The 15,110-nt window shown below is 40.8% G+C and overlaps 1 protein-coding gene across 2 annotated transcripts in view; it reads left to right on the forward strand.

Moving 5' to 3' along the window:
• Positions 1–3,415: 3,415 nt before the first annotated feature.
• LOC131245500 (agamous-like MADS-box protein MADS1) overlaps positions 3,416–15,110 on the forward strand; it is a 55,692-nt gene continuing 43,997 nt past the window's right edge. The window contains exons 1-2 of one of the 2 annotated variants that reach the window (XM_058245015.1): positions 3,416–3,599; positions 3,720–3,985. In XM_058245015.1, coding sequence (XP_058100998.1) covers positions 3,804–3,985 — 182 coding nt within the window. In that variant the 5' untranslated portion in view covers positions 3,416–3,599; positions 3,720–3,803. The remainder of the gene's footprint in view (positions 3,600–3,719; positions 3,986–15,110) is intronic. The other variant, XM_058245016.1, reaches the window with a different exon arrangement.

The following is a 15,110-nucleotide window of genomic DNA, read 5'->3' on the forward strand; positions in this document are numbered from 1 at the left end:
TGTCTTTTCCATATCCAATAATTTACAAATCAACCTATTAAAGTTACTAATGTGGGCCTCAACATCAGCCCCCCTCCGCCATCTTCTGATTGAATAACTGTACTTTTAAGTACAAATGATTTTTAAGAGATTTTTTCACAAAGATATTCTCTAGTTTCACCCATATACTTGCTGTAATTTTCTCTCTCATGACATTACTGAGGACCTCATCCATTAAGTACAATTGGATAGAGGTTCTAAATTTCTTATCCATCTTATTCCATTATTCTTCTTTCATAGATTCAATCACTTTTTAAGGAGAGTTTCATCTAATCGTTCCAAAATTAGGATACCATTCATTTTAACTTTTCATAGTTCAAAATTATTTTTACCGGAGTATTTTTCTATATCGAACTTTGGGTTAGATGCCATTGATACGTTGCTTTTAGATTTGATCTGCTTCCTAACCTGCCTTTGATACCACTTATTAGAGAACTGCATAAGTGCCCAGAGAAGAATCAAGCAAAATAATTGCAATCGCACAACCAAGTCCAAATAAGAATAATCCAAATTTTACATGGAAAAACCCTTAGGGGAAAAAGCCATGGCACAAAGTGACGTGTAATGCACTAAGAAAACAGAAATTGCAAGTGATAATAGTTTATTGATTCGAACAAGTCTCAAATTTCTTTTCACAAGCCATAGCTATGCTTTTGAGCCCTTAAGATCGAATTAAAAAGCTATAATACACCTCCTTTGTTCCTTAATCCCGATTATACCTGATATATATACTATTACAACCAAAATAGGAAATGAATTACGCACTTACACAATTTTGCGTATATTTTCAATGAGACCTTCGATAGTATTGACAACCCATCGAAGATATGTTGATGGTATCGAACTTACTTTGATGGCATCAAATAATAACACTAAAACGTTCCATCAACTAACATGAATTTTTTAGATGGGATCGAGCATCTGTCGATGGCATCGACATCTACTCGATGGTATCGACATACCCTGTTATTGACTGATTTAAGACATCAATAACAATTTTAGTAAGCCCATTAGGATGCCCAATTACAATAGCTAACCCTTAGGAAGATCTAGACCAATAATTAATTATGTCACCTTATTGAACTCTTACACCGAGTGCTTGAAAGGCAGTCCTTATTATGGAATTATGCTGGATCCGGGGTTGCAAGAAGGATCTATATTAAAAGCCAGGGGTATGCAGACATACGAAATTAGAAAATGAGAAAATTTTCTTGTTGGGTGCGCCATTAAAAGGGGGAGAGAGAGGAGGGTCAGCCGCATGTTTCTCACTATTCAATAACAAGCACAAGGTTGAAGAGAATTTCAACATGAGCCTGTTTTTAGTGATTATAATTCCAGTATAAGCTCCAAGTGTTGTTAGGAGTAGCTTTGGTGAAAGGGTTGGTGGACAAAGAGTCCACGTCGGATCTTTGTGACATGGCACTGCTAAGGCTGGTGCTGGAGAATGACATGTCATCGGTTCTCACAGATGATTATTAGTGAGGTGGCATTAACGTACGGATAGGATTGGCCAGGGGGTTCTTACGTGGAAATTGAAGTGTGAAGTGGCATTGCCAGGTTGGCGATGGGAGAGTTGACGGTGAAATGGAGTGGGGTCCACGTCACGTGGACAGTCTTGGTGGGGGTGACGTGGTGCACATGTTAGGGATACCATCTTTGTGGACCGCAGGTATGGCCCCTCACATAAAAGAGGGTGAGAAAATAGAAATTTAGAACAGCTAGTGCGGCTCCCTTACCATAAATGAGGCTAGAAGTAGCCAAATGGTGCGCAGGTTGTCACGTGGGAGTCAACTTCACTTGTGTCATAGCTCTGGAGAGAGAGAAAGAGAGAGCGAGCAAAGCTTTGATTGCTGCAGTTTGGCGATGAATCAAGACCGTCTAATTGATGACATCTTGGATGAGCCATGGCCCAACGATGATTGGATCCATCTCTAGCGAAGGATGCGGAAACATCCTACATATTGAATATTTAGAAACAGCCAATTGATTCCACAATTTGACAGGTGGGCCATCCAAGGAGATGTCAATCAGTTTGACGGTCTGGATTGATTGGCGGATTTTTTGGTTTTCTGATATTATGAGATAGGATAGTGCCTTTACCAAATATTCAAACTCTGACAACATGGAAGAGTGCAATGGTTAACGCTCGTGCATTGGTAAACCGTACAAGCATCAAATTAAGCCATCCAAATAGTGGTCTCACTTTAGATGGCTCATAAACTGAAAATTGGAAATAATCCCCAATTGGGTACTACCCCACCAGTACTTGCCCAGAGGCTGACGGTCATGACAGGGGCTCCGTAAAGTTTTTTTTTTTTCTCTCACACACGCACACACACACCCCCACACACTTGCACCGTAGTGGGATTTCACCACCAATGAGTACTCGAAACCTTTACCCTGCCTTGAAACTCCTGGGAGCCTACCACCCGGGCAAGAGTAACGATCGACCCCGGGCTTGTGAAAAGTTTGATACGTGTCTTATCCCAAGTGTCTATGTATTTTGACGGATTATTTTAGATTATTTTAGAGCAAGATCTATAAAAGAGGTTTATTTGCTATCATGATGTTTATTTACCATCTAAACTGTTTATAAAATTACATAAATGTTAATGAAGGACAAACATAAACATTAGCTTGATCTAAAACATTTGCGGTGCCTTAATAAGTTTTCAATGGTGAGTCTTCAATTTTATGTAATGAAGGACAAACATAAACATTAGCTTGATCTAAAACATTTGCGGTGCCTTAATAAGTTTTCAATGGTGAGTCTTTGATTCGTTATTACTTGTCGTAGTGTGGTCTACATAAGCTCATGCACTAAAGTTAACTGTCGAGGTACATGAACAGCGTGGATAAAACACATACATCGTGATAGGTCTCACAGAGCCCACGTCCTCACAGTTCCTTTCTATCCAGGCCGTAGTGGGGGTAGTATCTAAACGGCATCATAGAATGCTTTGATGTCCTAAATGGCTTATTTTGATGGAAATTGAATGGAGGGTTATTTAAAAAAAAAAAAAAAAAACCAATGGTCCAAATTCATCAAACAATTATCTATTAATCAGTGGCTAGAATAGTCCAATGATATGATTTTTGGTGTTACCCCTTATTTATGGTGGGTCACACGATTTGAACGGTTTATTTGAGTTACATTAGTGCCACATTATCAACGTATGAGCGCATGTGTATAAAGTATAACAGTGCCAGAGTATCAAATAACTCCCGCACTGTATCCTGTTTCGTGCTCGGACATAAAATAATCGTAAAATTCAGATAATGTGGGAGACGTCGCATTCCTAATGAATTTCGACCTACGACGAGATCAGAGCCCGAATCTCTTGTTAACAAAGCCCACAAATGAGAGAGAGAGAGAGAGAGAGAGAGAGAGAGAGAGAGGTGATTACAGGTAAAGGGTCGCTTTTAATCCTATAAATACAATCACCTCCAGCACCAAAACCGCTTCCATTTTCTGCTTCTCTCTAGTGCAGGATCGTTCATAGAAAAAGGGGCAAAATAGAGAGAAATCTCTCCTTCACTTGCCTTTCCTTCTGAGGCCAGTAAGCAATCCCAAACAACCCATGTCTCGCTTCTTCTGGATCCATCTCTTTTTGCTTTGATCTCGACTCAGGCCTAACCCTTTCTCTAATAGAAACCATCCCTTTTCTTTTGGGTTGCAGCGTAAGGTCGACCGACGCCTTTCCGAATTGGGGAATACAACAAGGCATCCACCACCGCTTCCGCGAGGAGAAGGAGAAGAAGCGATGGGCCGTGGCAAGATCGAGATCAAGCGGATTGAGAACACGACCAACCGCCAGGTCACCTTCTGCAAGCGCCGTAATGGCCTCCTCAAGAAGGCCTATGAACTGTCTGTGCTTTGTGATGCTGAGGTGGCTCTCATCGTCTTCTCCAGCCGCGGCCGCCTCTACGAATACGCCAATAACAGGTATACTACTTCTATTACTACTACTGCTTCTCAATGGTATTATTAAAATCCTTCTTCTCTTGCACCCTCTTCAAGATCTCTGGTTTGCTTCTCTATGGAGGATTGTTTCTTTTTATTCTGCAGTTGGGGGAAGGTAGTTATTAATATTATTATGATTTATTTATTTATTTTTCTCTGTCTATGGATCTGAAATGCTTGTTTCTGATTTTATTCAAGGCTTTATAGATATATCTGAACTGTTTCTTTTTTTATGCTTATAGATACATATATGATATCTTGCTGTTTTAGGATCAGATGCAGCTTGTTTGGTAGATTTTTTTGGAGGTTAGATATGGAGAGCTTCCTCTTTAGGTACTTGTATGAGATATGTTACTTTTTTAGATCTGATTCAGCTTCTTTTGTAGATTACATGCAAGGACAAGGCAGCAATACATGCATTGATCATTTTATGCTAATCAGATTATATTTAAAAAAGAAATGTTAGATTATATATAAAAAAGAAATGCTCATTTGGCTCTCTCTCTCTCTCTCTCTCTCTCTCTCTCTCTCTCCCTCCCTCTTGGGAATGCTTTCTTATGTTTTTTTCTTCTCATTTCTTTGTTTGGGGGATGCATATAGGTCTGATGTGGCTGTAGTTGAAGTAGAAGAAATAGTAATATGTAAGGAGGCTTGGGAGAATTAGACTCCTTGTGATATCTATTGCTTCTATGGATTTTAAGTTTGTATCAAAACATTGCCATTTTCTCTCTTTTTCTCAGCCTTTATTCCTCTTGCAACTTGTTCCCTTCTCTCTCTCTCTCTCTCTCTCTCTCTCCACGTCAACCCATCAGCATAAGAAAGCCTGCAACAAAGCTGTCGCACTCTCATTAGCCCATTCCTAAACCAATATACTCTCTCTCTCTCTCTCTCTCTCTCTCCACGTCAACCCATCAGCATAAGAAAGCCTGCAACAAAGCTGTCGCACTCTCATTAGCCCATTCCTAAACCAATATACTCTCTCTCTCTCTCTCTCCGTCGTTTGATACTACCTCAAAACGTGTCAGTTCCTACAACAGAAATGAGACGAAAATCACAGAAGAACAATAGCCCTCTAAATACCCTAGCCATGGATTTCACTAGGATTTTATATTCAATCCACCCAAAGACAAGAACCCAAAAGAAGAAAAAAGAAAAAAAGATTACGGTTTGCTAAGGATTTTGGATTCACTCTCTGTTGAAAGAGAAGCTAGCTTTTCGGCTTTTCTTCTCATGATACCGAACTTGCAGTTTACCGTTTTACCCTTCTGGGAGTTGTTAGGTTTGAAAGAGGCGGGTCTGCATCTAACTGCGCACCAATGCACGTTATATCATCTTTAGCTATAGGAAGGGTTGCCTTTGGGGGAGAGCGTATACACGTTCGTTTATGTGTATACAACTTCAAAGAAAATGTTCAAAAAGCAGAGAGAAAGAGAGAGATGGGTGCTGCAGTTTGCAGGTGGAAGAGAAGGTACGACGACTGCGAGCCAATGGCTGTTTCGTACCTGCAGTGTTTTACCGCTTGAGCCGTGTGCCTGCCTTGGCTGCTACATGATCATGATCGATGCTGAGAACGGACCAGCTGAGCCTGATGGCATTTTCGTAATTGCTCACCTTTTCGAGGTGGGTAATAGATTAGTTCGTCGGGGATTAACCTCTGGGTAAGCGACCGAGTCTCCACGCGTCGGACAACTGGCCTCGCCAATCATGCGCAGGTTTGTGCGCCAGCGTGGCAGTTCCCGCCCAATCAGTGGCTCGACGAAACTAAGGTAACAGCTGAATGCTGGACGTTGCTTACCCGATACGCCACGTGGATCTGTCTGTAACTCCTGAAGTGACTACGGTCCTTTTTTGCTTTGCATAGTTGTAGATCAGGGTTCAGTGCTCATCGAGTGCCATTTATTTCATGATATCGATCTTGAAAAGATTCTTGACCAGTGCTGTTAAGAAATGAATCCGGATCGTTCAATTAGTGGACCACATCTTGGATGATCCGTATATTGAAATGGTTCCTGCTTTGAATTTCATGAATGTTCTCTCCGTCCTACATTTTTTTTAACTGTATAAAATATTTGTTCAATAGTCAAGGAAAAAAGTAGATAGGATGACTAGGAATCAACACATTGGTCTAGATACGGTGGGTCATTCTCAAAAATATCCCCCTAAGAGCTACCCAGGCCTGCAGGTACGCCGATTCTCATTGTCAAATCATGTTGTTTAGACAGAATATCACCTCCATCTTCTCGGTGGTGGTCATCCATCCATCTCCATCTTCTCATTGGTGGTCACCGGATGGATGGTTAAAAGCAAAGACAATTAATTTAAACCGTGCAAATTCAACTGACTGCATCCCATGTTCAGGTTCTTATAGGCTATGCAATATTTGCTGCCTGGACTCATGTTCACACAAGTCACATTCCACATTCAAGGAGTTCTTATGGGATCTAATGCATTTGTATTGGCATGATTGCACCCAAGGTATTGACCCCTCAGCCTAACTATTACATGGACCACCCAGAGGTCGAGGAAATAAAAGTACGACCATGGGTTGGAAATTTCTAAGCACTGACACCCAACTATGGAAGTTCATGCTTGAGAATTAGGTTACTCAGAATAGTGTGTATGCCACCATTGCTACATGATCAGCAACACGGGTTAAAGGAGCTTTGTATTTCTTTTAGTACTGCACAAGATTAATAAAGGCCTGGCATCGATGCTGGCTTTTTCGTTTCTGATATTCTATTACATTAATTTTTACAATGTATGGTCTGTGCCATCTGCATCTGGCCATTTAGCCCCTCGAATCCGGTGGAGTTAACCATGGATGGGCCATGCCATAAAAATCGATGTGATCTGACCATCGACAAGCAGGCAAGGTTCATGGGTCCATGCTTGTTGTCTTTACACTAAGCTATCTTGTTTCGGTTTTGATTTTGAAGAGGGACTTTCAGGTTGTTTGGGTTCTCATATGTTCTTGTTTCTTTATCATAAATAAAATAAAATAAAAACAGATTCACCAACATCCAACTAGGGGCAATAAAGATTATTATTATTATTTTTTTCGAAAAAAAGAAGAAGGTAGGTACAGTCACCCATATCTTTATTCAACATTTCATAAAGAAAGAAGAAGAAGAAGAAGAAAAGGACAGTCTATCGTATCAACTGCTAGGTTTTCTCCACGTCCCGCTAGTAGGGCACTACAACAGCCTGCTCATCTCACCTCATATAAGATCCGAATGGAATCTTCATTTCGGGCTGACAACGGTAGATCTATTTTCTGTGCTTTTTTCTAAATGTTGCGCCTTTCAAATGCTGGTTGGCCTCAGAACTTGCAAATATGCACATCAAGTACGTTACGGTTTATTGATCAAATCAAAGGCTGACTTCATCTGTGATTTATCCGGCCCAGTGGAGTTTACTCGACTCATTCCCGAATCTCCCGCACTACTACCTGCTCTTATGATTCTATGCTTCTTCCTGATATTTATATTGTGTCTTAACGAACCAGGCTAGAGAGTTTGCATTGTGAGTTTTACTAGGCCCACGTGCACCTCTACATTCAGCTACATTGGCGCTTATGTATACCATCTAAACTGTCCATCAATTGGTTGGGTCATCTAGTAGATCATTTCGACAAAAGCTGATGCTCTTTAACTATCAATGATCGGTCTGAAAAACTTGTGTGTTTTTTGTTTTCTTTTTTCTATCTTTGATGGTCATTTTTCATTTCATCTACACGGTGCATCTAACATGATATACGGATCAAATGTCTTACATGCTAGTTTCCCATATGCGGCTATTTTTAGAGGTGTGTTGCGCTAGCAAAACTCACTCACTGTTTCGGGATTAATATATTGAATTGTGTGCTTTTTTTTTTTTCCCTAGAAAGGTGGGAGCACACCACCTATAACTTCGTTGATATGAAAAACCGGCTATACAAGATTAGGTGGGCACTACAAAATAGCCGGCCCTCCCTTATCGGATTATGTTTGGTCGCACCAGATTTCTTGAAATATCACTAAAAATTTCTCCAAATTACACTGATTCATCATGAAATATAATGAAATTTGATGAAATCAAATATATCCTTATCATCATCATTATTATTAAATATGGTAGGTTATAGAGTAGTTATTCTTTGATCGGCACTATTAAAGGAAATACGTGTGATTACGAAGGCAGCTGGCTAATTTTCAAATAATGTTTTCTCCTACATGTTTGTATGGATTTCTTATTGTATTTAATGGTGTTGATATAATTCCTGTTTCAAGATAGAAACCTTCAATCAAACAGCCTGAATGGTTAAGCAATGTTAAGTTAAAAATGGGTTTAACTAAATTGTTGAAATTGCTGAAACTGACCTTGATATGAGAAATACCGGGGAAGGGACTTTTTATGGGGCAAGGTGATGTTACCCTTTTAAGACCAAAATTCCTAAACTCATCCAAATTCCATAGAAAGTAGGTTCCCAACTAACCCTAGATCCTTGGTAGTTCTACAAATAATCTTATTGTACTTTCGGCCGGTAGTAAATGTTAAATCAGTTTATGAGAATGATTCAGGAAAGGAGTTTGTTTTATATCTACCAAACCAACCTAGCTGGTTTGCCAGACTGCATCAGTAACTGCAATTTTGTTTTATTTTTTTTTCTTCCAAGTTCAAGCACCTCTTTTATTTTTATGTTATTTTATATTTTAAAGAAAGGTCGGAGCACACCATCTGTAAGTGCCTATTTGGATGTCTATAAGTTGGGTTAGTGGGAAGTGATGTACAGGGAAGTCACTTGCCGATGTTGTTTGGGGGAAGAAATTCACCTGTGTAAGTCACAACCTGTAAGCTGGCCAACGACTCGTCCTCATTGGGCGGCCTTAGAGGGCTGATCCCAACCTTGATCCTCTGGGAAATATGGAAGTCCAGGAACGCTCTTTGCTATGATGGGGTCCATTCCAGCTTCTCACACACCATTTGCCACGTTCGGTCTTGGCTCACCCACCTATCTATCTATCACTTTTCCCCTCCCTCCGATTAAAAATCAGGCAAAGAGTGAGGTCCTGGCAGATCTCCAGCTCCCTTAGGGCGTTAGCTCCCCCCATTTGGTGTCATACGTGAAATGGTTAAGGCCAAACTCGAGAAGCATGAAGCTGAATGTGGACGGCCTAGCCCTTTGCCTAGAAAGAGGGTTTGCGAAGATCGAAGTGGAGTCCGATTCCAAAATCATCATCGATCTTTTAGCGACTAAGTCGATAGTTGCCTGGCACTGGAAACTGTGGGTCTCAAGAATCAGGAAGTTGACAAGTGTCGCTTCAGTCTCTTTCAGCCTCATCCCTTGCGAAGGTAACGGTCCAGCTGATGGGATGGCACACCAAGGTAGTTTAGCTCAATCCTTCGCTCTCTGTTGGCAGGTGCAAGTTTTGCCTTTGGAGGTGAGAGGAAGGGTCTTCCTGGACAAAATTGGTTTGGGTAGCATCAAATTAGGCTAGCACTTTAGTTCCGGTGTGGGTTGTGGATCCTCCCAGCAGGGCAGTTTTTGTACCTTTGTGGATAGTTTTCCTTTAGCCAGCCTTCAGGGGTGTATTCCTTTGCTTTTCAGGAGGTGGTACAAGATAGGAGTAGCCCTGAGGTTTTTTGTTGTGGCCCTCCCGAATATACTGTAATTTCTGCTTCTTAATGAATGGTAGTGGTAGAAGTCCACTTTTTATTTTTATTTATTATAAAATTTTAAAGCTGAATGTGGACGGCTCGTCTAGAGGCAATCCTGGGCCCTTGGGGTGTGGGGGTGTTTGTCGTGATGAAAAAGGCGAGTTCAAGTTCGCTTTCTCCAAGGGATACGGCCTGGGATCCAGCTTTCTTGCGGAAGTGAAAGCAGTGGTAGACGGCCTCATCATTTGTATAGACAAAGGGTTCAGTTTGATTGAGGTGGAAAGTGATTCACTTGCCATAGTTGATATGTTCTCCAGGCCAGGTGATGCTCCCTGTAGTGTCTTCTATTAGAAAAAGAAGTTTGATTCTATTCGGTCCACAGGATTAATTATTTCCATCAGGCATATCCCGAGAGAGGCCAACAGGGTAGCAGACAACCTAGCCCGCTGGGGTAGTTCAAACCAGCAATCCAGAATTTTCGATGATGTTTCTGGCCTTCCCTTCCTATCCCACAGAGAGTTGGTCCTGGGTAGGGCTGGTGTAGGAGTGGTGCGATTTTCCTAGGCCATAGTTTTGTTATTTTTCCTTTTTACGATAGGTGGGCCTACTTTTGTGTTGGGCCTTCCCGAATGTGAATGAGTTGTTCAGCCAGGGGCTCAGGATCTTTTTGTTTGCCTAAGATCCCCCTCCAATCTGTAAAGTCATCATCCTTATTAATGAAAAGTTCGTTTTGAAAAAAAAGAAGAGAAGAAGTCACAACCTGTAAGTCACTTATAGGAAAAATTGTTAGGAAACTTCTAGGGGTTGGGGGTGAGAAGTCACTTCATTGTAAGTGACTTACAAGCCAACGGTATGATTTTTTAAACGAGGGGAAGAGGGGGAATACACACCTCCATTACGGCAAAGCTCCGCCCATTAAAGAAGCTCCACTAAGCTCTCTCTCTGTCTCTGTCTCTCTCTGTCTCTCTCTGTCTCTCTGTCTCTCTCTGTCTCTCTCTCTCTCTCTCTCTCTCTCTCTCTCTCTCTCTGCAATGGCATTGTGCACCTCCCTCTTTCCTTCTCTGCACTTAGGGTTGTTGTGGGGCCCACTGTAATGTGTATTTTTTTTGGTATATCTACGCCATCCATTAGTTTTGCGAGCTCATTTTGGGCCCCAAGCCCAAACATGAAGTATATCCAAATCTCAGGTGGGCCACATCACAAGAAACAGTGGTGATTGAATGTCCACCATTAAAGCTCTCCATGGTCTAGTCTATTGAGGTGGACCATTGTTCTTTATTTTTACAAATTTTTATTTAATTATTTTAATGCATCTGAATTGTGTATCTTCTGGGCTTACTTTTTTTAAAAAAATTAAAATTAAAATTATTATACGGGCCATAACATGCTATGCGAAACAAATGTACACATATTTCTAGGCATTGGTATATCTATGTGATTGGGCTCGTCAGATAGATGACTTTCAAATTTTTGTAGATATGCTGAGCTGTAGGGGAGCTATGGGGCTGCACTACACCGTGTACAACTAAAATATCAAAAATGGCCCACCATGGAATAGCATAAGAATTGGCTTAAATTTTCTTCTTGGTGTACTTAACAAAATGATATATTTGGTGTCAAGATTTTTTATGTGATTATAACATCTTAAAATTATTCCCTGCAGAGCTTGGCTATAAATATACTTCTTACCTATAAGTAACTTACAGGCTTCCCAAACACAAAAATCAATTTACCTGTAAGTGGCTTACTGCTTACACCGAAACAGAAACACTTATAAGTTACTTACAGCTTAAACTTACAGGCATCCAAACCGCCCTAACTCATTTGATAACAAAAGTAAGTACAAGCATTTAGGTGAGTGCAAAAAGAAATGAGCAACACCTATCATACAGATCCACTGTATAGCGTAAATTAAAATAAAAGAAGAAATGGAGGAAAACCGAGCTACGGAGAAACTGAGCCAGTCACAAACGAAGGCACCATCATGGGCCCCTGCTGCACCAGGATTATGAATGACCTAGCAGGAAAACACCATCACTGGCACCACTATCTTAAATATGGGGATCTACCTCAACCGCTCTATCTCAATAGAACACAATGGTAGGTAGGGGAAGGCCGAATCGGAGCTTCAGCAAACAACCAGCAAATGCCGCAACAAAAGGGATCCGACAGAAAAATCATATTCTACAACTCTTACTTACCCATAGCTATAGGAAGAGAGGGAACATATACAGACATCACACTGCTGCTGAAGAAAACAATGCACCTTACTTTCAGCTGCTGCCCACTCAGATTCAAACCCACGCATTGGACCGGCACCCAACAAAAATCCAAGGATGGAACTCACCTAACCTGTATACAACTGCATCAAAAGAGAGCAGCATCCTCTACTCTCAGCTTCAGCAAGTAGAAAACAGTGCCCAGCTCTTAGATTAATTGCTTGAACGGCATCCAGCCATCCCCTCAAATGACTCAGCAGCTCCACAACTCACCTAAAACTTGATTTACAAACTTTCGGGCAGGCACCAAACAAATCATATGGGCACACCAGGTGCGCTGCACAACATCCACAAAAGGCAAACACGCCAAATGGACGCTATCCAGCCTTCCTTATAAGAAGTTCTCAAACTAGACCCATGAACGTTGAAACAAACAATTCAACTGAGACTAAGCGGGGCCAGCACCGTTCCTAATCAACCCCATGCCCAGTAACTGCATTTGTTGAGTGCATTAGCTTGCATAATGGTAAAAGTTTTTGAAAAAGCTAAGCCTATGTAACCTAGAATGCCATGTTTGGATGATTGGTGAATCTAATTGCCATTATTTGTTCAATAAGCTCAAAAAATTCGATTTCAATTACCTTAGTATTCGTATCGAGGGACTGGGCACCTATATGCAATTATTTTACTTTGAGGTTTGATTTGAAAGGAACCCAAAATGTAATTTGATCAAGGTATTCTATAATGGCAATGAAGGCCATAATAGCCACCACCATTACCTTTACGATAGGTCCGTAACGTTACATTATCTCTCCTTTTCTTTTAAAATTAAAAAATCTTAAAAACCTGTAGGCGTCCCTTGACATTCAGTCATAGGAGCGTAATGGGTTGTCATGGGCCATAACAGCGGCTATGAGTGATGGGGTTTTCCTTCTCAGTTCAGAGGAGATGTGGTGCGGATCGGATGCCAAAATTCTTGGCATTACCGCGCTGCTCGACCAGTCGAGGGCACTGCTCGACCGGTCAAGTGGGCCACTCGACCAGTCAAGCGATGGTCGATTCAAAGTCCAGCGAGCTATTTATTTTTGAATTCCATGGTACTCGACCAGTCGAGGGTTAGGCTCAACCAGTCAAGTGGGCCACTCGATCGGTTGAGTACCCGACTCGACTAGTCCAAGGTTAGGCAGGTTCAATCGAGATTTGGTGCGGACTGTGTAAATTTGAGGTGGTTTCGCAAGAGGTGCGGAAGAAAGTTGCCTAAACTATAAATAAGAGTCATAGGGTTATTATAGGGCAATGCAAGAGAGTTTCCTAAAGCTTTGCAAGGGTTTGCTAAAGGGTTTAGGGCTATCAAAGGTGAGAGAGAGAGAGAGAGAGAGAGAGAGAGAGAGAGAGAGAGAGAGAGAGAGAGAGAGGAAGCTTGTGGAAGGGAGGTTGTGCTCGTAGAGGTGATATACTTCACAGCCAACGTCTCAAACGTCTCAGCGCTTCTACGTCCTCGTAATCGATGAGATCTCTCCATTTTTCATTATTCTCTTATTGTTCATCCATCCTTTGTGAGTGAAGAAGGTTTGATCCAAGCGGTGTGTGCTTATGATCAGTTGTAACATTTTACTTCATAGTGAATTATTGCTATGGATGAAGTCCCGTCATTTTTACCTCTTTGAGGGTTTTTTATGTAAAAATCTCTTGTGTCGTGTGGTTTGTGCTTTGATTTATTTCATTGCTTTATTATCCCATAATTATAGTCTTTATGAGAGGCTAGATCTTAAGGTTTTATGTAATGGCTCCCAGCAAAGTGGTATCAGAGAGTTCAGGCTGGCTGAACAGAGTGGGATCAGTTCTGAATTATGGAAGGTGGCTCATCAAGGATGATCAATCTCAATGGTTCTAACTGGACCATATGGAAGGCTAAGGTGGAGGGCTTGCTTTATTGCAAAGACTTGTATGCTCCAATTTTAGACATATCAACAAAGTTTAAGGATATATCAGATGATGATTGGAAAAAGTTGGACTGGAAGGCGGTGGGGTTTGTTAGACAATGACTGGTGAGCCTTATTGTATTCTAAAGAAATCAATGGCATGGTGAAATTGACTAATCACATGAAGACTTTTGATGTTTTTAACATAGAAGTCTCAAGCCCTATAAGGGAGAGCAGCTAGCTGTTGAAGTGCTAAAGGAGGAGCATGAAGTGACCTCAAGGTTGAGTTTTTCCATCAGAAAGGGGAGACTAATGATGAGATAAATCTAGCGATGGCATTAGTGGGGAAGTTCATGGATCTCCCTCATTCACTAGGGGTCTACTATTCTTGGATAGGGTAGGTCTAGGCTATTTGAGAAAAGACTAGTGATCTTCCCGTCCGTTCATATGATAGGCGAGGCTTCGATCTTTTTGTGATGCACTCTCGAAGCGTTTGTACATCCTCTTTTTGAAAATATATTATTTCTATTTAAAAATAAAAAATAATAATAAAAAGTTCGTGGATCATTTTTAGAGCAGCAAGAAGGCTCATAAGAGTTTACTATAAGATTGGATGGTTAGATTGGTGGATGATTTATGTGGAAGATTTATAACTTTACCCTCGATTGAATCATTATTCAAGAAAGATATTTTAGGAATTTATCTTAGGTATCTTATTGTGAATTAATGCTTTAAGTGTCTAAGATAATCACAAAGTATTCAGATTCATTATTTTTTTATTTTTTATTTTTAAAAAAGGTTTCTAGTTTAATTGTAAAGTATCTAGATTCATTATTTAAAATAAAGTGTCTAAATTCATTATTTAAAATAAAGTATCTACATTTATTGTTTAAAATAAAGTGTTTAGGTTGATTGTTTAAAGTGCCATGCTCATGCACCCAGAGTCTCTATAAGTGGCATATTGTACTTACCTGAATCTATTCCTTCTACATTATTGGACATACAACGGATGAGCCATATAGAAAAATTCAAGCAAAGCTGGGTGATCTAATAGCTAATATGTGGGCATCTTTTAGAGGGACAAAATATAAGTACTGAACGGGTCCAGTAGGAGCCATGGAGGAGTGAGAGCGAGAGCAGGAAACGGAATTTGAATCCCAGCTTCCGTGGGAGATAGTTCCACCTCGACGTCCTCGAAGCTCTTCCTCGTTCTCCATATTCGTGGCGAACCTAACATTTGACACCTTTGTTGATGATTTACAGCAAATCTTCAGTTGTTTTGGCAAACTAACCGACGTATTCCTTCCCTGGAATCGGAACCTTAATCGT

Source organism: Magnolia sinica, chromosome 5, assembly GCF_029962835.1.
Source record: "Magnolia sinica isolate HGM2019 chromosome 5, MsV1, whole genome shotgun sequence".
Lineage (NCBI taxonomy): Eukaryota > Viridiplantae > Streptophyta > Magnoliopsida > Magnoliales > Magnoliaceae > Magnolia > Magnolia sinica.